This window comes from Neoarius graeffei, chromosome 5 (assembly GCF_027579695.1).
Source record: "Neoarius graeffei isolate fNeoGra1 chromosome 5, fNeoGra1.pri, whole genome shotgun sequence".
Taxonomy (NCBI): Eukaryota; Metazoa; Chordata; class Actinopteri; order Siluriformes; family Ariidae; genus Neoarius; species Neoarius graeffei.
The window spans coordinates 71,102,031-71,125,754 of record NC_083573.1 but is presented as its reverse complement, the minus strand read 5'-3'; the positions used below and the strand labels follow the sequence as shown (position 1 = coordinate 71,125,754).

At 41.1% G+C, this 23,724-nt stretch overlaps 1 protein-coding gene across 2 annotated transcripts; it reads right to left on the bottom strand.

The window, feature by feature from the left end:
• Positions 1-1,252: 1,252 nt before the first annotated feature.
• pik3r4 (phosphoinositide-3-kinase, regulatory subunit 4) lies at positions 1,253-23,697 on the bottom strand. 2 transcript variants are annotated; one of them, XM_060922340.1, is made up of 20 exons: positions 23,325-23,697; positions 22,396-23,173; positions 22,153-22,286; positions 21,450-22,059; positions 21,217-21,351; positions 20,792-21,013; positions 20,452-20,625; positions 20,123-20,268; positions 19,829-20,032; positions 16,979-17,180; positions 14,772-14,992; positions 14,319-14,541; positions 13,843-14,008; positions 7,237-7,401; positions 6,754-6,965; positions 6,526-6,657; positions 4,597-4,697; positions 3,582-3,670; positions 1,825-1,945; positions 1,253-1,732 (listed from the first exon to the last, which is right to left on the bottom strand). In XM_060922340.1, exons 2-20 carry the CDS (start codon positions 23,111-23,113, stop codon positions 1,562-1,564), a joined length of 4,146 nt encoding a protein of 1,381 aa, XP_060778323.1. In that variant the 5' UTR covers positions 23,114-23,173; positions 23,325-23,697; the 3' UTR covers positions 1,253-1,561. The 2 variants fall into 2 exon arrangements, with proteins under 2 accessions (XP_060778323.1, XP_060778324.1); XM_060922341.1 differs by having other exon boundaries at positions 23,457-23,697.
• Between the last annotated feature and the right edge of the window lie 27 nt (positions 23,698-23,724).

Here is a 23,724-nt window from a genome sequence, read left to right as displayed (position 1 = left end):
ATACTGTGCAAAAGTCTTAGGCACCCTGTTTTTTTTCCTCAAACTTTATAGATTTCTATTTTATGACTTCTACATTATCACGTCAGTACAAAAACATTTTAGAGTTCAAATGTTCATTTTCCAGCACAAAATTAAATGTTACAGGAAAAAAGTTTGTATCTGAGCAGCATATTACATAAGACCACTTTTCAGATGAAAAAAGAAAACATAATGAAGGCTACTGGGTTTTACTGCAAAATTAAGAAGCAAGTGTCACAGTCAAAATGTCCAGAAGAACTGTGGCTGGTTCTGCAAGATTCTTAGTAAAACCTACAGTGCATATCCTCATATCCGCAGGCAGCATGGTGGTGTAGTGGTTAGCACTGTTACCTCGCAGCAAGAAGGTTCTGAGTTTAAGCCCAGTGCCCAACGGGGGCCTTTCTGTGTGGAGTTTGCATGTTCTCCCTGTGTCTACGTGCGTTTCCTCCGGGTGCTCTGGTTTCCTCCCACAATCTAAAGACATGCAGATAGGTTAGCATGGGGCAGCCATGGCCTGAGGTTGGGCTGAAGTGCCCTTCAGCAAGGCACTTAACCCCCCCAACTGCTCTCCGGGTGCTGTAGCATTGCTGCCTACTGTTCTGGGTATGTGTGCGCTCACTGCTCACTTGTGTGTTCACTGCTTCAGATGGGTTAAACGCAGAGGAGACATTTCACTGTGCTTAAGTCTGTGCTTGAGTGTACACGTGACAAAGCCGTCTTCTTCTTACAAAACTGCACTAATTGTACCTGAGGCTACTATTTTTTTTAAAGCAAAGGCTCGTCTCACACTAAATATTGATTTTGCTTCATTTATTATGGCTTACTGCTGTTTATAGTATTTTTTTATGTTTTCATTTCATTATTTTTAAGCCATTTTTTGTGTACAGTATTTCTTTACATGTGCTGAAGACTTTTGCACAGTACTGTATGTCAGGTCACACTCTATGCCCTTATGAATAACATATGAAACAAGGCACATTTCGGAACATCTGCTTTGTTCACATAGTCGAAAAACTCCCACTAAAAATAAAATGTGATTAGTGTTTGTTGATCAGGCAAGAAATTGACGATGAATGTGTCAGTGATCTAATAGCAAAGCAAGAGGTTTTGAATTTTATCACCTGTTGTATGTAGTTACCTGTTTCATTTTTTACGATTTTGTTACAGTTGATTTTAATACTAGTAAAGCTGTAGATATAATTGACACTAGTATTTAAAAAAAAAAACACACACATTTACCCTAAATCTTTATTGCATAATACTGTGTGACCAAAATCAATTGCTGAGTGATTTGCACTAATACAAAGTATATAGCTAATATTATCATGGCTAGCAACCACAGTTTGGTTGCCTGTGTCTAGCTACATTGAATTATATTCACATTTACACTTTGCATATACTCATGACAAGGAAACACATAATAAACTTGAAATAGTTATGTTAAATAACAGACCTGATTAGCTCACATGATGATAACATTGACATCCATTGCACATTACCATTTTGTTTGGACTTCCACATAGAGTGGCATTAATGAGTGTTCTCACTTCCAGACTTTTACAATGCCATCTCTAGAGGAGGTGACGATGAAGCCTTGGGTTGTCTGGAAGGTGGCAATGTCAGTAATAATGTCATGGTGGCCCACAGGCAAGGACTCTGGACCTCGGCGAGGGGCGTCCTCTGTGGCACCACTCTTTTGCTTACTGTGAATCTCCTAATGATAAATAAGGGGTCGTGTTTTATTTATAAACAAACAAACAATACAATAAAGTATATAGACAATGCTGAAAAAACAAGGAATCAAACCTGTACTACTTCAGTCCCCTCAATAATCTTCCGGTTGTAGAATACAGAAGGGCAGTGTAGAGAGTCATTGGCACCACCAGCAACAATATATGACCTTTCTGGATATGCAAGGTCCCAGAATCTGAAAAGAGTGTTTATTATACCATGTTACAATCTCAAAAAAAAAAAAAAAACATATGACATTGCCAGGAACGCACTGTTTTCTCAGCATGATGTTGCATTTCATTTTTCCCCAGACAGATTCATAACTAGAATGGTGAGTAAACTCACTACAGAATACCCCCCCCATACACACACACACAAGCCTGTCATCATATATTGCCATATGTAAGGGAATAAGTTGAATTATCTCTCCTTTGAAACACGAGGACCGGGATTAGTTTCCTTCATGCATATCTTCAGGTGGTATACTGTAACTAAAGTTTCATTAAAATTCATCAAACCGTTTAGGAGAAGTTGCACTTATGAGCCTGTCATCATATATTGCCATATGTAAGGGAATAAGTTGAATTATCTCCCCTTTGAAACATCAGACTGGGATTATTTTCCTTCATGTACATCTTCAGGTGGTATACTGCAACTGTGTAAAGTTTCATCAAAATCCATCAAACCGTTTAGGAGTTGTTGTGCTTACAAGACACATGGACGGACGGACAGGGTGATTCCTATATACCACCCCCAAACGTTGTTTGCGGGGGGTATAAAAATGATAATTCGGAAATCAGACACAGTCTCAGCATTTAAGTCTAGGCTGAAAACATATATCTGTTTAGTCAAGCCTTTTGTTAATGGTGTTTATGAGGTAAAGGTGTAGATCTGGAAGGTCCTCAGACATAGTGTGTTTCGGTAAACTGGGATGTATGGATGCTGTCAGTCCCCCACTTGCTTGCTCACTCGAGTTTGTTGACGGTATAGTGGCTGATGCTTTATGTCCCGGGGCTCCCTCATGCCTGTGTTACCTTCTGGCTCTCCCGTTTTAGTTATGCTGTCATGGTTAGTTTTGCCGGAGTCCCTGCTTGTACTCAGTGCAAATCTGTCCCTCTGAGTTACATGTCGATCCTGAGATCGAGATGCTGACCTCTTCTGCTCCTCGGACCTGCCAGATCCATCCTGGTGCCCTGTGTCTGGTTGGAGTTTCATCACATCGCTCCTGTGGAGGACGGCCCCATATGGACAGTTGAAAGTCACACTTGGAAGACGCTCTGGACACTTACGGTAATGCTTTTATGGCTGAGGACTACAGTTGACTTGCTAACTTTAGGACTGCAGTTGTCATGAACAGTTTTGCACTCAAGTTTCCATTAATGAAAAGTTATAACATCAATGAAACTGACTTCATATTAAAACTGTTATAGTCATATTGTCTGTTGTTGCCCAGATGAGGATGGGTTCCCTTTTGAGTCAGGTTCCTCTCGAGGTTTCTTCCTCATGTCATCTAACGGAGTTTTTCCTTGCCACCGTCGCCACAGGCTTGCTCATTGGAGATAGATTAGGGATAAAATTAGCTCATGTCTTAAGTCATTCAAATTCTGTAAAGCTGCTTTGGGACAATGTCTATTGTTAAAAGCCTTAAACAAACTTGAAAATTAAGAAAGAGAGCAAAACCTGATAAAAGCCAAGATGTACCTCACTATAAAAGTGTTTCATAGTAAGATTATCTAACTTGAAACTGACTTCAATAACTTAACAGACGTTTAAATTAGGATGCATTATTCACTTTTCAGTAATAAAGAACTAGATATTGTGACTAGACATACCTTATTCTCATGTCTGATCCAGCAGTGAGTAGGAGGGGGTTGCCATCAGCAGGGCTACAGTATATTCCATGTACACTATGGGGGGATGGCTATGACAGGAAGCATAATTTTATATAAGAAGGCCAATATGGTTAATCTTTATTCTGATCTTACATTACACCAGGTTGCCAATTTAAAAGATGCACCCCATCCTCTGATAAGTCACACCTCAGATACATTCTACAGAGTGGCTGTGGTGTGTCGTTAAAAATCATCCAGACAAGCCTTTCTAGTAACAGCTGAGGGTTGTAATGGTCAAAACAGATGCACCTTCCCCAAAGAGTGGTTATCCTGGTCTATTAATGGCCTTATCATACAAGCAAAACAGACAATCCACAACTCTGCAAATAGCATGCAAATATGGTACACAGAATGTCAATCTCAAAACATGCCACTTAATGGACTTTGTCTCTAATAGGTTACAACACCCAAAGATTACATCAGTTGGCTTTTTTTTTTTAACTACAAAGTATGCCCACATCAACACTGGGGGGGGAAGCCCCGGTTAGGAAAATCTAGTCCAGGAGCTAGCCTGTTATGATGGTGTGAGGAATGTTTTTCCTGGTACACATTAGGGTCTTTGACATACATCATGGAATGTCTAAACAGTATGCCATATCTGAATCCTGCATCTCATCACTTCACTGGGCACAGTTTATTCTATACTTATGTGGATTGCTTGCAAGAGGTCATGAGGCATGTTTTCACTAAATAATTCTACGGAATTGAAAATTTGGTGGCCTGGATAATTCCTGGATGTACAAAATCATATATCTGACAGATTTCCTTCAAACACAATCACATTTGCATGGTGCAACACTCTTGCACATCATCGCATCCTTCAGGCCGAGGTGAATAATGCTATTCTGAAGGCCAAAAGAGGGGCAACATGTTACTAAATAGGTGTACTTAAAAATCTGGCAGATGGCTAACATCATGAAGGATTTGTAGGGATCAAATAAGAGTTACTACATGCCTGCATCTCTGAGAGAGGTGGAGCAGAGCTTGCCCACAGAGTAAACTTCCTGTCTCCTGTCTCCATGTCCCATATTGACACCTCATTGTTTCCTTGGACAGCTGAGCAATACAGAGGATTATGATTAGCCTATAATTAATTCTCAGAGGCTATGAACAAACAAACGAAAGGAGTAAAGGCCCGGTCCCACTGGCCGATGGACACAAAACGTATGCAAAAAGGACACAGCGGACGAGCAAAATTTCGGGGGTGGCGCTATCCGTTTTCATCCGCTCCAGAAATGGACAAAATTGGCGAAAATTTGCGAAAACAGAACGGAAAAGAACGGACGTGGGTAGTATATAGCGGGGATGTTAAACGCGTGTTCATAGGAAGCCTAGCGGATGAAAGCGGATGGAAGTGGATGACAGCTCCAAAGGGGTTACCGGTGATAACTGAGAAGCGGCGGATGCATAGCGGATGAAGGGGATGCATCACGTACGCCTAACGGAAACAAAGGGGATGTTGCGCGGATGTATATCGGATGCAGACCGTTCACTGCGCATGCGGGGGGTATGAATTGCGTCTGCTCCGCGGATATAAAGGGATGTAGCACACACGCCGTCAGCATAAAGCGGAAAGACGTGCTGGCAGCTACATCGATACATCTCTACTACTAGATGATTTTCTCCCCCTTTTTATACAAAATATCGATTGTCCGCTAGGTGTCCTTCTACATACTCCAGACATACTCCAGACATCCTAAATATACGAGATACATCCCAGATATAAACGCTTTGTCCGTTTTGAATACTTTATATACGAGATGCATACGCTTACATCCTTTCTATTTCCGTGCTACTAACGATGAATAGACGTTTCATGTACCTTATCTTTCCTCCCTCTTTCCGTTTTCAGCTGCAGCGGATGTGAGTTGCGAGGATGCCCAGAGGATGCAGAGAGGATACAGCAGACGTTTAACGGATGATAACGGACATAGAACGTTTGTTGCTCGTGTATGTTGTGGATTTACATCGTACACGGCGGAAAGTTCATCCGTTCTAAAAGTTTTGTGCAGCTCAAAACTTTTTGCGCGGATGAAATCACAGTGGACGGATGCTCGATGGATAGAGCGTATGAAGCACGTATGCAATGAGTACACGGATGCATAGCGTTTTCCAATGGATGGCAAAGATTTTTTTACGTTTTACATCCTCTTTGCATCCGTAAGTGCAGTGGGACCGGGCCTTAAGATGGGAGGAAGAAAATGTACCACTTTTATTTCCTGTCAAGTTCTATGACCAGCTGCTACTTGCCTACTGCACAAAAAGATTTCCAGGTGCACTTTTAACCTAATGAGGTCTTGGTGGAAAACTGCCTAATCAGGTAACCCTTCAAAGGCTGTTTATTTAATTTATTAGGTAACTGCTACAAAAAGCCCACACAGTCTTTCAGACAGTACCTGTCTGTTCACAGCATCAGCCACTGGCAGTCACACATGATTTTTTTCTGGGTTTTTTGTTGCTGCTAGTTTTAATTTTCTGTCACCTCTAGCACTTTTTTATTGCAACATCCACCTTGATTTATCTTTGTTTATTCACCATTGTGTGTTTGTGTGATATCTTGTCCATTTCTGTTTCGCATTTTCTTCATATCCTGTTAAACTTTCCTATTCTTTTCCCCAGTAGTGAACAAGACCCACATATCTAGTTTGTTTGTTTAAACCCTCTATTTTCTTTTGTGTCTGGCAAATTATTTGGTAAAGCATGAGTACTAACTGAATTGCCAAGATGTGGTTTTCTATAGTTATGTCATCATCCCTAATGTTTAGCATTTTCTGGTTTTGATCATTGCCTGGTATTTTATGATAAAACATAATCCTGCATTTTACAGTACTATAATACCATACTATTTTATTCACAAACTATATAAGTATATAAAACATCTTACCTGTTATGACTGAGGACTGATAAAGGGGATGCATAAGCAGACGCCTGATTCGAGCTCGGGCTGGATGGGAGTGGTTCGAAATTGGCAGTTGAAATCGCATATCCCAACATGCCATTGTTCCATTGCTTGTACCTTCAAACAAAGAGGTACACATGGACTTCAGTAAAATTCCATAAAATGGACTCTGTATTACAATAATCAATAAAGTATGCACTCAGTAGTGCTTACCCACACACAGCCAGCACTGGTGCATATCCACAGCAAAGGAGGTGATAAGGCCGAGGCGCAGATCATGGCGGAGGGTCCAAGAATTGGTGTTGCTGCGCAGGTCCCAACCCACTAGAGAGCCATTCACGGTAGCATAGGCCAGCACAGACTGAGCCCCAGAATTAAAATGATGCATATCTACCACACAGCCATCCTCCTTCAAGTCCAGGAATCTGCATACAGCATTAGACATGGTATACAGATTGATTAAAGGTCGAGTAAATCAGATTTGTCAAAGATTCTGTTGAATCTGCAATTGTTATTATACAGCTAGAAAGTAACGGAGCCTTTATAACCCCCTCTCATATCTGTTTAGTGTTTTCATGGCAATTGGTATTCTTACTATATTACCACAGGAGTCTTATCTGATCTTTGAACCATGTTTAACTTGATCTATTAACAAATGTCAAATATTAAATTCCTATTACAGTTGATATCACTTACCTGGTCTGACATGGCTGCACCTTGGGGGATTTGGGTGGCTTGTGGGCCTCAACTGCAAGTAGCTGAATGGAGCCATTATCTGAAGCAACAGCAAGGTAATGTGACCCCTGACAAAAGGTCAAGGTTTTCACGTGACCGCCAATACGGGAATACGTGAGCACTGACCTAAAAGACAAGTTCACCATTTTCGATCAGTTGTTCTTGGAATAGCAATTAAACAAGCAAAAACATTCAATACTGAACAACAATTACATGGAAAAATTATTTTAATTTCTCATGAATAATACATAATACTGATGAGAGTCCCTGGGACATCTAACAGATTCATGGTATTTATTTGTTGTTGTGGAGTTTGTATCATATCAGTTGAGAAGCTGTTGACCTCAACAACTGGTAATAACGGGAAGTGTTGGTGAGTTTCGCCATATTTTTGTATTTCAAATTGAGGTACACTGGGTGAGAGTGAGTGATCAATCTGCTTGCCTGATTTGTCTTTCTATTCTCTTGTGTGGGTTTTAGCTAGTGTGTTAAGGAAATGTTTCCATTCAAGCAAAGCATTTTGATAAGCTGGTGAACAAAATACACAGAGAGCACAAATCAAGTTTAAAAAAAATGGAAATGACCAGGCATTGTTTTCATTTTCTACATAATATTTTAGCTATGAATTAGCTCCATTTAATAGCCATGGAGATGCACACAGCCATGGGGAAAACCTCTATATTAACCCTGTGGTCTGATATAGTGTTCTGGTCAAGACCAACTAAACCGAGACCAAGTCATGACCAAGACCAGAGTGTATCGAGACCAAAACAAGACCAAGACTGTGAGGGGTTGAGATCAAGTCTAGACCAAGACCAAGGCAGGGCAAGACAGAGGCAAGATCAGGACCAGACCAGTGTGTATGAAGGGAAGCAGAGATGACAGCCATTAACAGGAAGAATATTTTCAAATTAGTAATGAATCATGTTATTGGTTGCATTTGAAGCAAGAAAATTTTACATCCAGCTCCAGTTAGTTCAAAATGCAGCAGCAAGAGTCCTTACTAGAACATATAACCACATCACCCCTACCTTATCCACATTGCACTGGCTCCCAATCAAATTTCACATTGATTATAAAATACTACTACTGCCCTTTAAAGCACTGAATGGTTTTGTGCCACAGTACCTGAGCAAACTTCTGGTCCTTTATGACCCACCACGTCTATTTAGATCAAAATGTACAGGCTATCTGTTGGTACCACATATAGTGAAGGCTACATCAGGGAGCAGAGCTTTTACTTACAGATCCCCACAGTTATGGAATAGCCTTCCAAGTAGTGTTTGGAATTCAAACACAGTCTCAGTGTTTAAGTCTAAGCTGAAAACATATTATTTTTAGTCAAGCCTTTTGTTAATAGTTTTTTTTATTTTTTTTTATTAGGTGTTGGGGTCAGATGTAGTCTGTGTCTGTGCTGGGCACCTACGTGGTTACTTATGGTAACTGGGTCACATGGTATTGGTGGCAGCAGTAATAATATCACCTGTGCACTTGCTAGTATTCGTGCATGAGTAGAGAGTAGGTGATGGGGGGGAGCCTTATTTTTTGCTGACCGCACTGAACTATCACTGTTTAACTTGCAAACTATCACTATTGTGGACTATTGCTATGAAACCTGTGGATTTTATTACTGCCTTTGGATTTATGGATGTTTATGAACAGACCTGAGAGACTTTGAAAGCTTTTGGATGAAGACCATTGTTTTATTTTTATACGGAAAATAAAGGATCTTGAACTTATTGAAACAGTTATTGGATTTACTTTGAACAGCCAGCATGTTGGGCAGGTTAGTTTCCCCAATTTCAGCCTCTCAGCAACTTAAACTTTGTTGGATAGTTGCCTATATTTGTCAGAAAAAAAAACGGCAACAGAGCCTCCCACATTCAACGCACTTAGCCAAATGCTGAGAAGTTGCAAGCTCACACATGATTTCCACACCTCATCAATGACAGCGGCCTGCCTGCCGAAGCCTACAGGAAGACAGTGGTATGTAACCTGTGTTTTGTGCTGTGTATTGCTTGTTGGAATGCAGTTTGAAACCGTTACTTCCACGAGACGACGTTGTTTGTTTGAGTATGGCAGCTGCTGTTCGGTGTTGAGAAGAATATAAAAAGGATGTAAACAAAATGAAGAGTGTGATAACATCTCTCAAAGAGCTTAAGAAAGATGATAAAAATACTTAAAAGGTTAAATCACAGCTTGATGAATTAATGGAATTGTTTGAAAATGCCAGTGCACTGCACAAATCTCTGCTGCTTTTAATTCAACCTGATGAAAAAAATAAACAAAATACATGGTTCTCAAGTATCATGAAATACAAGCACGGATTTATTGTGATGTTAAAATACGACTTTCTGACATTGATCTCAAGCAGGCCTCTAGAGCCAACCCCTGATATAGCGCAACCCCAGGAAACTCCACCAGAGGGAAAAACAGGGGCTCAAGAGGACATAAAAAAGGAACCTTGATCTTCTCTAAATTTTCAACGTGACGTCTAGGACGATGTATTGATTTGATACACTATCAGATGGCAAGGCAGCAGTTCAAACTCAAAAGTATCCACAACTTCATCCGCACGTCTCGGAGCAGAGGCCAAAGTGGCTGCCTTGTGTGCCCGTCAACATATGCTCAAAGGGAAGCATGCTCTTGAGGAGAAGGAAAGAGCAACTTCAACTTGAAACAGATATAGCTGCGTCTATTGCAAAGGTGAATGTGTTGAAAACTGGATCCACTGTGTGAATTGCTGCTTCAAGGAAATGAAATGATGGGCGGCACGGTGGTGTACTGGTTAGCGCTGTCGCCTCACAGCAAGAAGGTCCGGGTTCGAGCCCCGTGGCCAGCGAGGGCGTTTCTGTGTGGAGTTTGCATGTTCTCCCCGTGTCCGCGTGGGTTTCCTCCGGGTGCTCCGGTTTCCCCCACAGCCCAAAGACATGCAGGTTAGGTTAACTGGTGACTCTAAATTGACCGTAGGTGTGAATGTGAGTGTGAATGGTTGTGTGTCTATGTGTCAGCCCTGTGATGACCTGGCGACTTGTCCAGGGTGTACCCCGCCTTTCGCCTGTAGTCAGCTGGGATAGGCTCCAGCTTGCCTGCGACCCTGTAGAACAGGATAAAGCGGCTAGAGATAATGAGATGAGATGAGGAAATGAAATGGAATCATATTTTAAAACCAAACAAAAGACTCTTGACATTTTTAATGCTGATGCAGAGACTTTTGTGCCATATAAATTAAATAGAAATACAAAAGGAAAAGCAGTTACTGGAAATGCAGAGCCTAAATTAAGTACAATACAAGAAACTGCGAAAAGGGATAAGCCCGCACATCTCTCCAAGGGACCCTCAGATACTTTAGGGTCACGTAGCATAATTCAAAATGCAACACTGCAACAAGGACCTGCTCAAACACTCAATGAGAATCAGTACATGTTGTCCATTATGAAGAGACAAAATGAATTAACTAGTATGTTGGTCCATCAACAAAATCTGTCATCTCTACCTAAAAGAGAAATTCAAATATTTGATGGCAAGCCTCTGCACATCCATGCAGTCATTTGAACAGGTCACAGAGGCAAAGACTGATAATGCTGACGACTGCTTGCATTACTGGTGCTGGATATGCAAAGACTCTGCTACATGAACATTTTGGAAATGAGCATATCATCATATCTGCATACCTGGACAGAGTCCATTCATGGCCATGAATTAGACTGGAGGACGGGAAAGAAAAGACATACTGTCTCTTCTTGCGTGGATGTTGCAATGCAATAGAGGAGTCTCACGGTCTTTGTGACTTAAATACTCCTGCCAATATGATTGATGTTTGTGAGGGAAATTTAGTGGATGAACATTCCTATTCTGTGTTTGTGTGTTGAGCTCAAGTGGCCTAATATACTGAGAAAGATGTTTTTTCCAATGTTGTAATCGCTTTTCTGTGGCCTTGGTGGTAATGAGCAGGGTGCTTGAGTTCGTCCTAACTACGCATCTTCTCATGATGTAACCATCTTTCCTGACCTCGGTGGTGATAAGCAGGAAGCTTGAGCTCTCCCTAACTCGCATCCGCCTGCACATACCAGAGCACGCCAGGTGCACGCTTTAACAAAGCTTCATAGAAAATCTTGAGCCAATCACGTGAAGACACAAGCAGTGAGCGAATGCTTTCAGAGTATAATAGATAACATTCCTAAAACACAACTCAGAGTGAGCGTACTCTCGGCATCACTGAAGTGGTGTCTTCTACTCTTCTTCTATTCTTCTCTTTCCTTTCCTATTTTATATATCCGTTATATGATCTACTATAATAAATAACTGAGAAGACGACTGCTAAGCGTTCTGAAGTGTTCATTAGAAATTTCCATTACAATGTGATTAAAAGACTGCCCTACAAGCTGAAGGATAAGTGGCAAACAGTAGCATGTGATATTCAGGAGAGGCAACACCAGAGAGCTGCATTCATTGACATCGCTGTTTTTCTTGAGCGCCAAGTGAAAATTGTGTCAGATCCTGTCTTTGGAAACCTATGTGACGCCCTACTGACACAAGGGACAGCCAAAGACGGTGGCAGAAGAAAGCATTCCCTTCATCCAAGGGCTAAAGGAAGTAGATTTGCCACAATAATCACAGTTGAGAGAAAAAAAAATATCAGACAGAGAAGAAAGTTAGAAATGGACACTCTTCTGAAAAGATGGTGTCTTGCAAAAAATATTCATCCCCCTTTGTGTTTGTCCTGTTTTGTCACATTACAAGCTGGAATTAAAATGGATTTTTTGGGGGGTTAGCACCATTTGATTTACACAACATGCGTACCACTTTAAAGGTGCACATTGTTTTGGGGGTTTTTTTGTAACACAAACAATAATTAAGATGAAAAAAACAGAAATCTGGAGTGTGCATAGGTATTCACCCCCCAAAGTCAATACTTTGTAGAGCCACCTTTTGCTGCAATTACAGCTGGAAGTCTCTTGGGGTATGTCTCTATTAGCTTAGCACATCTAGTCACTGGGATTTCTGCCCATTCCTCAAGGCAAAACTGCTCCAACTCCTTCAGGTTAGATGGGTTGTGTTGGTGTACGGCAATCTTCAAGTTATGCCACACATTCTCAATTAGATTGAGGTCTGGGCTTTGACTAGGCCATTCCAAGACATTTAAATGTTTCACCTTAAACCACTCCAGTGTAGTTTCAGCAGTATGTTTAGGCCCATCGTCCTGCTGGAATGTGGGCCTTCGTCCCGGTCTCAAACAGATTTTCCTCCAGAATTGCCCTGTATTTAGTGCCATCCATCTTTCCTTCAGTCCTGACCACCTTTCCTGTCCCTGCAGATGAAAAACTTCCCCACAGCATGATGCCGTCACCACCATGCTTCACTGAAGGAATGGTGTTCTCTGGGTGATGGGAAGTGTTGGATTTGTGCTACACATGGCATTTCCCATAACGGCCAAAAAGATAAATTTTAGTCTCATATGACCAGAGAATCTTCTTCCACATGCTATTAGGAAAACTCCAAAATGTTTTTTCTTATTTTTTTCTTTAAGCAAAGACTTTTTTTCTGGACACTCTTCCATAAAGCCCCGCTCTGTGGAGTGTACGGCTTAAAGTGGTCCTATGGACAGATACTCCCATCTCCACTGTGGATCTTTGCAGCTCCTTCAGTGTTATCTTTGGTGTTTTTGTTGCATCTCTGATTAATGCCCTCCTTGCCCAGTCTGTGAGTTTTGATGGGCAGCCTTCTCTTGTCAGGTTTGTAGTGGTGCCATATTCTTTCCATTTTGCTATAATGGATTTAATGGTGCTCCCTGGGATATTCAAAGTTTGGGATATTTTTAAAAACCTAACCCTGATTTATACTTCTCAACAACTTTGTCTCTGACTTGTTTGGAGGCTCCTTGGTTTTCATTTTGCTTGCTTAGGAGTGTTGCAGAGTCAGGGTCCTTCCAGAACAGGTTGATTTCTACACACATCATGTGACACTTTGCGCACAGATGGATCTTAATCAACTAATTATGTGACTCATGAAGTGAATTGGTTGGACCAGCTCTTATTTAGGGATTTCAAACGAAAGGGGGTGAATACCTATGTACACTCCAGATTTCTGTTTTTTCATCTTAATTATTGTTTGCGTCACAATAAAAAAAAAAACAATGTTCACCTTTAAACTTGTAGGCATGTTGTGTAAATCAAATGGTCGTAACCCTCCAATAATCCATTTTAATTCCATCTTGTAATGCAACAAAACAGGACAAACACCAAGGGGGATGAATACTTTTGCAAGACACTGTATTAGTAAGCTAATTGGAGTGAGGTGACAAGTTCATTCTGTAGGTTATGTGCTGCTTTTATTACCACAGAATAAGTAAATTTAGACCATGGCAGGTTGGCGATACATTGACTGCTACTTCATCAGGCAATAGCTGCACTAAGAAGCAGCTCACAGTAGAAGACAACATAACCTAGGTCATGAAATCTTTGTCCACAAATAGCTTGCAAAAGCAGCATTGTTGTATCTGAGAGAGTGAAATCCTGAAATCATATATAGCTTTGAAGTCCAAGGTGCTATATAATGGCACTATACCTTGTGGTTGTTGTCTTGCCCTCCATTTTCTGACTGTCCCAGATTTTAGCAGTTCCATCATTGGAGCATGTGGCAAAAATAGAGTGTTCATCAGACACTCTAATTCGGTTCACAGCTGACTTATGTTCATGGAGATGGGCTACTAATAGGCCTTTAGGATGCCATCCTGCAGAAATAAATCATTTTGTTTTATTGTAGACATAATTGCAATCATAAAAATAGATTTCGTCTAAACATCTAACAACCTAATAAATCCAAAAGATCAGAAAAAGCAACAGATTTTACAGCATTAGTCAACACTCAGAACACTTGTGGGATTTCTGAGCAAGCATCTGTTTTCTATCTACTGCTTAATTTTTTTTCTTCTGGATTTTTTTTACTGTTATTGGCTTGTAGGACATGTAGGGCTTTCAGCTAAAGAATCTCAGATGTTGTAAAGCCTGGAAAAATGTGTGAGATTAATTTCAGCTGTTAACCTGGCAGCGGAGGCCTGCTCTCCCACTCTGCGCTCTCCATCATTTGCTTGGCCATGCGCTCAGCATTGCATTGTTCCCGCTTCTGCTGCACCAGCTGCTGTAGCTCTGCTTTGCATGTAGTCATACGCCGCTGGTAGGTGGATGCTCCACCCATCGACTGTGTTACCTGAACTGCAGGGGATGCTGTGGCTTTTCTGGTCTGAGTGCCTCCGCCTTCAGGCATCTAGTGTAGGAACATGGGAAGAAAGAAGACTTCAGTACTGTTGCTAGTAAAGCTATGAAATTGTTAAAAGTTTAGAGCACATGGCTAAAAGTTGTGAGTCAAGAGAAGCACTTGTCTGTGGAGAACTGAAAGAAGGCTAAATGAGGGGTGAATAAAAGAGTGACGAGGAGATGCAGAGTGGAAAGGAGGAAAGCAGGGAGAGATAGCGTGTAGTCGGCTCAACAGTCGACCTGAGTTGAGGATGGAACACGAGGGAGGTTAAGAGTCTGGGAGGAACTCTCTGATCGCAGACGCCCTCCCGCCAGAGTCCCGTTGGGTTCCCCACCACTGCTTGCAAGTAGAACAGTAGGTACCGTCGGCAGAGCTGGTGCAGAGCTGGGAGGGTCCAGAGAACCGAACATGCTCTTCCACTCCTCATTTAGATTCGAATCCTGCTTTGTGTGCTTACGAGCTGATGGGGGGGGAGAGAAACATCAGTTTTAATGAAAACTAGATTTGAATTTCTTCTCTCTCCACATATTCTGCATATTTCAAGTGACAGTTATTAACACACTGGGGTGATATACACATACTGACAACGTTATTAGGAATACCAGTACATTTGCTCATTTGATTATCCATCAATTATCAGCCAATCATTTGGCAGCAGTGCAATGCATAAACTCATGTAGATATAGGTTGAGAGCTTCAATTAATGTTCACATCAAAAAACAGAATGGGGGGAATGTGATCTCACTGACTTTGTACATGGCATGGTTGTGGGTGCCAGATGTGATGGTTTGAGTATTTCAGACACTGCAAATTTCCAGGGATTTTCATGCACAAACAGTCCCTTGAGTTTACAGAAAATGGTGCAAAATCCAAAAAAACATCCAGTGGGAGGTCAGAAAAGAATGGCCAGACTACTTCAAGCTAACAGGAAGTTGTCAGTAAGTGTATAGTGATAATGTAGAAATTACACATTTAGGGTGTGTAACAAATTCTACTACATAGAACCTTAAATACTGCATTGAAATTTCAACACTCTTATTTTTCAAGAATTCTTGGTTGAAATTCAGCATCTGAATATCCATGCACTAATTATATGCAGTAAAATACACTATGCACTAAAGGTAAAAGCAGTTAGTTAACTGTTATATTTTGATGACAAATATAGAAACTCAAATTCAAAATATAGGGCCTCAAAAGATCAGAACAGAAACACTTAGAGTGCATCTAATGCCTTAACATGTGGTTGATGCCATACTAAGACTCAGCATTAACAACAATCAGTTCAACTGTTAAGGGGTCATCCATAATTTATCATTATCATGAGTCTACAAAGAGTAGACTTTTAAGCAACCCCCCCCCCCCAAAAAAAGTGTACATTAGCGGACAAAAAAATGATGATGGATCTACGTGGAATAGGAATTCAAAATAAAACCATGTTTTGTATTACTTTTTATTAAAATCGGATGACAGGACAAAACAAAGACTCACAAGAGAAGAAAAGAAGACACAAGATGGGTCCAGAAGTTTTCATAGAAAGCAGGCGATTCATTTTTGAAAATTAGGGACTGTCTTTTTGAGGGGAGCTAACTGACCTGTATAAAATTCAACTGACTGCTGACGCAAGTACAAAATACCCATATGATATTCTATGTACTGTTTTACGAGAGAAATAATCCCGAATTGTAAAAGTCGACTTGATTTTTTCCATCCGGATGATTGCTTGCCGGCACAGCTCAGCTTGCTTTGAAACGTTCATTTTTGATTCTTTCCAAGCAGCCTGTCCTGCCCTAACTGCCTCCTGCCACTTCTCAGATGAATGCAGGAAACAACAAACGTTTAAAAACTGCTCGTACTCGTTTGAAGGAGTCTTGTGAATAGCGGTATTTCTGCTATTCACAAATTTGTAAACGCGGTCAAAATCTGGGTCAGCCATTGTTGTTGTATTGAAGAAAGAAAGTGTGTGGAGCTAGCTGGCAACACCGATGTGGCGTGAAATTTTTAACATGACGGCTGCCGATTCGCACATTGACGGATCATCATTTTTTCATTTTTAAAAAGTGTACGCCTGGTCATTAACCCCTTCCGCCCCGTGTACGGTTTGTACGCTCGTGATAATGATGAAAATTATGGATGACCCCTAATTTAGTTGGTTCACTTGCATGCAGTTCAATGCTCCAATAAGCCACTTTAATGTGATTGCAACATATAAGCTGTAACAAGAAAACACTATTTATGCACTGATTTTAGTCAAACATACTGGGTTTTATTTACACTTCAAAGAAAGCCACTGCTATTTAAAGCTTAATAATATACCAGAAACAATAGAGATGAAGTCTGCAAACAACAGAAAAAGCATTACATTAACCTGCATTCTGAACTTGAGGTATTAATTACACGTTGCAGCTGTACAACAGCATGACCAGTAATACTTAACATGCTAATGTACCTCTCTTGTCCTCAGATTCCTGCTTTGGTCTGATCAGGTCCACCTGGCGCCCAGTGATACCCAGCAAGCCCAAGTCAATAACTCCACTCTGTGCCCCATCACTCATGTGGGTCTGGTCCACAATGTTAGCCTTGGCCTTGCTAGACTTCAACATGAAGTCTTTTAGAGCCAGAAGTTTGTCCTCCTCAGCCTCAGTCATTCCCTAAGAGAAAATTAAAGCATGAGACACGCAATGACACCACTTGACCATGAAGAACCATGTGGATGCTTATCATAGTGAGGTTTTAGGCAATAGACTATGATGTTGGATAAAAGCATCACCTCCCCCAAAGCACAGCCACAGCAAAGGACAGGTTGTTAAACTAAAGCAATAACACACTCATCATACACACTTGACCAAAAAGTACTCAGACTATTCATGACTGGTGGCGGCATAAAGATTTAAAAGGGGGAACTCCACGCCACAAGTTGTGGAAGAAATGTTGCATTGAAGATCAATCTTGTTCACTCTCTATCATGCTAGATTCAAAGGAACAGTACCCAGTGGTCACACCCCCTCAGAACTCCCCTCACCTCCAGTACTGAGCACATCTGCATCAGCAGCGTATTCCTGAGATCATCTGCACCTTTAACATCACTTTCCCCCAATGTTTACATCACTAAACACACTGTCCAAGGTATAAGTTATAAAAAGGTATAAAAACACACTGTCCATGTTTGTTGAAACTGTCCTTAAGCTTATTCCCTCTCCCTCTACCTCCCATAGACAATGACAAATCATAATCGTATAAAATGTTGGCGACATGATATAGGCACATATTGCACATAATATACATTGGGCAGTGCAATTATTACAAGCTGGCTGAGACAGGTGCAAAGTTGCAAGCTTTCAGTGTTTATTTGGTGTGAGATTGACAAAGGCTGACCAAAGGTTTTGGGGTGAGATGAGTTTATTTATTTATTTGCAAGCTAGCTTGAGACAAGACTGAAGTTAGATGATTTTTGTCATACAGAAAAACTACAGCTCTCTGTGAGACAGGAATAACCCTGCTGAGGTTACTGCATACGTCACAATGTTTCATAAATAACACTGGTTGGAATGTACACTCTGCTGTTGAATTGTCTAACACTGACATATCTAATGCTGGGATATGCTAACAGACAAAGAACAGCTAGTCAGCTAAGTTAACCTGACAAAACTTGGATGCCCCTGACACAAAGTGATGCAAACTTGGGTGGCAAGCTAACCAACAAAGATAAATAGCAACCAACCCAAGAGCACTTATTACCAGTGCTGATACCCAAGTGTTATCAAGCAAGTTTGCTATATCACCTCGAGATGTAGCTAGCAGCTAATGCCTCGGTTTCACATAGCTGGAATCACTTCAACGTAGATGACGATAGATGATTTTGAGCCTTCCGGGGGTCAACTGGCATGTGTTTCAGGCTCATCCGTCGAAATACTTGAGAGACGGAGCTACCTTGACAACTGGGAGGACGTGGCTTCCATCCCCAGAAAGTTTAGTCATGTAGAAAACTGCTGTGGGTCAAGCGCCAGATGAATTCATCCATCACGACCATGAAGGCATCCATGAGCATCCTTGAGGCATACGTGGGCTACTGGAGGTTACCATAACATTCTGTCACAACCATCAAGCTCAAATGTTCATGGAACAGCATTCTGCAGAAAATGAAAAGATTGCCTAGGGAACTTGACTTATTTCGTCTTGCTGTGGCTATGCTGCACCGTAGCCGTGAAAACCATACACACTGCTGTCATTGCCGGAAGGCTATACGTCACTGCCATCACCCAAATGGCTCATCGGTGCTTCTGGCATCTACCATCGCGGCTATCGTGGCTTCACTTGCATGGTTTACTCCTCTCAAATTTATGCAATGGATCACTTCCAAAATCTGCCAGAATGTCAACGGTAGCCCCAGCCACGGTTCTCACGGATTAACCAGTTATGTGTGACCTTAGCGTAAACCTACGCTGAAATGGACTGACTTGGCAAAGCTAGTGAGTAGACAACTTTGCTAACACAGCCAAACATCAAGTGAGTGCAACAATACAAGATATTGCAAGGCAGCTAACCTAATATTACTTACTACTGTAGTTCAAGAGAAAGAAAGCCTGACGTCTGTCTTGCAGACTTTTTATTGTTCTTAGCAACGAGTAAAAGCCAGTCCAAGAGTTACTCTTGTCCAGTCTCTTGCTTGGTCACTCTCTCTGTTTCTCTCCCTGGCTTCCTCCAGCAGTGTCTTCTTTGGTCTCTTCACCTCTGCCAGGATGTCTGTACTGAGAATACTGATTTAGCTTATTTACTTATAGGTAGTGTCACTGCCAGGGTATGGAAGCTGCCCATGGTGCCATAAAGCATTACATAGTACTTGCGGTGCCGTAAAACATTATGCAATTCTCGCAAAAGGTCCCTGGGACATGCTACCAGAGTTACATAGTGCTATTATCAGCGAATCGGGCGTGGACTTGGAATGGAAGACACAGCTATTACAAGTCAATGTACCATCAAAATAACTTTGAAGCTGATATTTTAAGGTAAAATTCCTACATAATACTGCTTTAATAACAAAGCTCAAGAAGCTTACTATGGATTGTACCCCATTGAAGCCAGAGACAATGCACACCTGAAGGTGTAGAATCTGACTCCAGAACTAACTGTGCGGATGATTGACCAGTTCACATCCTTGCTAACTTGTCTCTACATGGCCAGTTCCACAGACTTGAATTAACCGCAGTATATACCATTAGTATTTTCTAAATGAGCACCATTGTCGTGTGAAACATTTCCACCTTTTTAAAAAGAACGCTTCATAGGCTTGCTGTCTGACCTGTGATAGAAGCTTCTTGAGTAGTTGTGCAATAGCAGGATCTTCAGGAATGGGGCACTCGGGGATGGAACCATTACGTTTCTTCTGACGAAGGAGCAGGTGTCTGAAGAGGCTGCTAATGTCTTTGGAGCGGAGCGCGTAGTCAAAGATAGAGCGGCTTACGGGCTCTTTGAGTACACTCAGAAGTACTATCTCCTTATCAATCTGTCAAAGAAAAAAAATTTTTTTTTTCACTGTAAAATGAAAATGCAAAGTGATACCTCTGAGAACAGCAATTTTGATTGGCGATCTCACCTGTATAATAGGCTGGGTAATAAAGGGGTTAAGGTGAGGCATTAGCTTGCAGTACACATCAGCAATATTTAGATGTTGTGCAACCACAGTAATGAATCCCACAGCCCCATAGCGGATCCATAGATTGGGATGGCACAAGAAAGGAGCTGGCAGGACAAACACAGGCACACAATGTTGCTGCAATGCTCATTAAAACGAACTCATCTTTTATTTTTTCCGAATTGTCTTTAAAACTTGTTTCATTAATTACACATTAATACATTGTGTACATACACATACTATATCAATCTCCAGTTTACACTTTAATACAAACAAACAGTTTTTCTCACCAATGTCACTGACAAACTCATAGATGTGCGTTTTCTGGAGAAGCCCCAGCTGGCACATGCAAGTCAAAGCATTAAGAGCTTTATAGATGACAAACTCCTCGACATCACTCAGGCCTTGCTGTAGCAGTGGTTTTAGGATGGATGAGCTTTGCCATCCCACATAAGCTGCTACACCTGCAGAACGTCAAGAAAGGTGTGTACATTTAGGTATGTATACCTTTCCCAGAGCATGTTCAAGATCATAAAGCAACTTTGACTAATTTGGTTTTTGAGAATAACTGTTAAATACATTTCAAAATTACTGGCAAAATAATAATAATAATAATAATAAACAACTGACCCACAATACTGTCAAAGAAAGCTCCACGGAGGTGCCAGTCATTCTTGTCATTTAGAAAGGTGATCATGTGGGAAAGAAGTACGTCATTGGCCTTTTGTCTACCAAAAAACACACACAGGCGCGTGATGCCATTTTCCAGCAACGTCTGTTTCACAATGTTCTCTGGGTCACTAAGGAGTGTCACCACTTTCTGCTGAACCATCTCATGCAATGCTTGTAGCTCTGTAAGGATAGACCAATATTCATAAAGAAAATAAATTCAAAATATTCTCAGCTCCAACTTAAAAAGAACTCTGCATTTTAATTTGTTACTTTTATAACATTACACAAATCAATAGGATATTTCCTAACATTTTGAATTCATGTACATTTGAAATCTTGACATTTTCATAAAACAGGAAATGGACTGCTAGACAGACATGTACCTGAATCATAGTTTTCATTTGGGTGAAGAGTTTCCTCTGCATCATCACCATTTACATCTTGTTCACAGTTGAGATTGTTCTCCTGCACTAACTCTAAAAAGCGCAGTGCAGTTTCTGCCAGGTGAGCAATATTCTCTAATGAAAAAAAAAAATCATCATACCAGTTCAGTTAAAACATCATGAAGATGTCTGCTCAATCATCTGAGTGTATGCATCGCATTCACTAACCTTACCTGCATAAGCAAGTCTGACAATTGTGGCTTCATCTTGGGCCAAGTGGGCAATACCAGGCAGTATGTACTCTGGGTAAATGTTAACATCATTACGGGGCACTTCTTTGACCAGCGCCAGCACTTTAGCCAGTGTGCGCACAGCTTCTGCTCTGACCCGAGGTACTGAGTCATTGCAGAAATGAAGTAAGTAAGGAGTGATTCGATCTAACAGGATTTCCACACTTAACCTGCTGGCCAGATGAAGCACCAAGTCTAGCGCTGCAAGCTTAGAATCACAAAAACGCAAGGTCTGCAGACAGGAAGTGATTACTGACACCAGAACCACTAGACCGTGTTCTTTACTTGATCCAAGTTCCTGAGAAGCCTTCTCTTGCATCTCAGACTTCCCTGCCTGCCCGCCACCACACAGATTATGGAGGATGTTCTCCAGATCTTTTCGAATCACCAACACTCGCTCATCTGCTGACTGGAAGGTCTCTTTAGCAAACTGGGCCATGTAGGGTTGAAGAAAGTTGTAAAAGATGTCAGGAAAGGCTTTGCCTCGTTGCTGTTTCAAGTACTCTTCTGCTGTCAAGCGTTTTTCAGGTTCTCGCTGTATCATCTGAGCCACCTGTGATGGGATGCCATATTGAGAGTACTGAAATGTATGAAACTAATAACTCTTGTTGAATGTTGAAGATGTAAAAAATAAAAGTTCAAATACCAGCTCTCGGATACTCTTGTCTTCAATTTTCTTCAGGACTTGTTCAGTTTGAAATTGCCCTTTGCGATAAGCCAGCAACTGTGAGAGATCAAAGAGCGGGACCCCTTCGGTGAACAGTTCTGCAATTACACAACCTGAGAAACAAATACAGAATGTGAAATGCTTTACATCACTTTCAACAGAATGCAAGTACACACACACATGTATATGGAGAAAGATATAGGGTTTTTTGGTTTGTTTTACCAGCTGAGAAAATGTCCATTGGTTGTTTGAGCTCTCCTCTTGTCCTCTGGCTGTTGTTGCTGAGATCCATGAGTGGAGTAGTCTGGTCACTCTCTGTGGCAAACATACTGCCATCCACAAACCGCTCTGGAGCTATGTAACAGGTTCTCCTTCGAGATGTATCGAAGAAATAGTTGAAATCTGCCGGGTTGTCCTCAGGCAGATACGTGGGTTTAAAACTAGCAAAGTCTGTAAGCAGCACCCAGTTCCAGCTAGTTACCATAATATTCTCAGTCTTAATGTCACCATGACGCACCCCAGATTTATGAGCCTGATCGACAGCATTAAGGATCTGGAATGCAATCCATTTCTTCTCCACATTATTGAGGAAAGGTCTTGTGCTGATACGATCATATAGGTTGTCGCGAACATACTGCCGAAAAAGAATGGCTGCTTTCTCTGACAGTGTGGCTTTCTGAAAGGGTAAACAATTCTGGCAGGAATGCAGTCGGATCTTCAATTCTTCCAGCTCCTGCTTGTAGCTGGTTAGAGGCAGTGAGGGATCTTGAATGGCAAACACCTTTACCACCACTAAACCCTCTCTGTGCTTTGCCCGGGCCACTTTAAAAAATCTAGTGCTGCCAAGACTTTTATCATATTCATATTCATGGATATCTGAGAAATAACTGTCGACAGACAATATCTGTGACGGAGCGATTCCTGCCAGCTGATTTCCCATAGTGTTTTTTTTTCTTTTTCAAGGTTTCAGTGAAACTTCTTCCAGAAAATGGATCCTAATCTAATGATGAGAAAATATCATTTTAAAAAGAATGCATGCATGTAATTCTGATTGATTTCAAACAAACAGATTTTAAAGTATCAGAATCAGAATTATTTAAGAATTTAAAATATTTAAGCATTAAAGATATAAACACGCAATTTTCACCTACATAATGGCAAAATCACAAAGTCTGGCCTCAGCTCAGAGATGTTTTACAGAGATTTTTACTGTTGTTGCTGTTAATGATGGTGATGTTGATTCGATGCCTGCATTATTGCCATTTTACCTACAGTGTTGTTACCTGGTTTTACTTCCCAGAACGCAAATGTATTTCCGCAATGACGGAGCTTTTCTCATGAACAGCACTCATCGACAATCTAACAGCTAGTTACACAGCTCCATCGGCTTCTAATAATTGTTTGTTTGTTTTTTTTAAATGCATCCGACGGCAACAAAACCTGTCGTTTAGACCTTAAACAAGAATCGCTGCTTGTTTTTGCCCAGACATGCTGTTGATCAATCAGATTACTGTTAGCCGATCTGAGGTCAGTCTGATGTGGAATCCAGCG

What these genes read in the sequence shown, in the direction of transcription:
- pik3r4 (XM_060922340.1), bottom strand. Translation starts at nt 23,113, where the DNA reads ATGGGAAATCAGCTGGCAGGAATCGCTCCGTCACAGATATTGTCTGTC. An exon ending in TTTCTTTGACAGTATTGTGG is followed by an intron (nt 20,626 to 20,791) that starts GTCAGTTGTTTA and finishes GACGTTCTGCAG; the next exon opens with GTGTAGCAGCTTATGTGGGA. An exon ending in GAGCAGGCCTCCGCTGCCAG is followed by an intron (nt 14,009 to 14,318) that starts GTTAACAGCTGA and finishes TTATTTCTGCAG; the next exon opens with GATGGCATCCTAAAGGCCTA.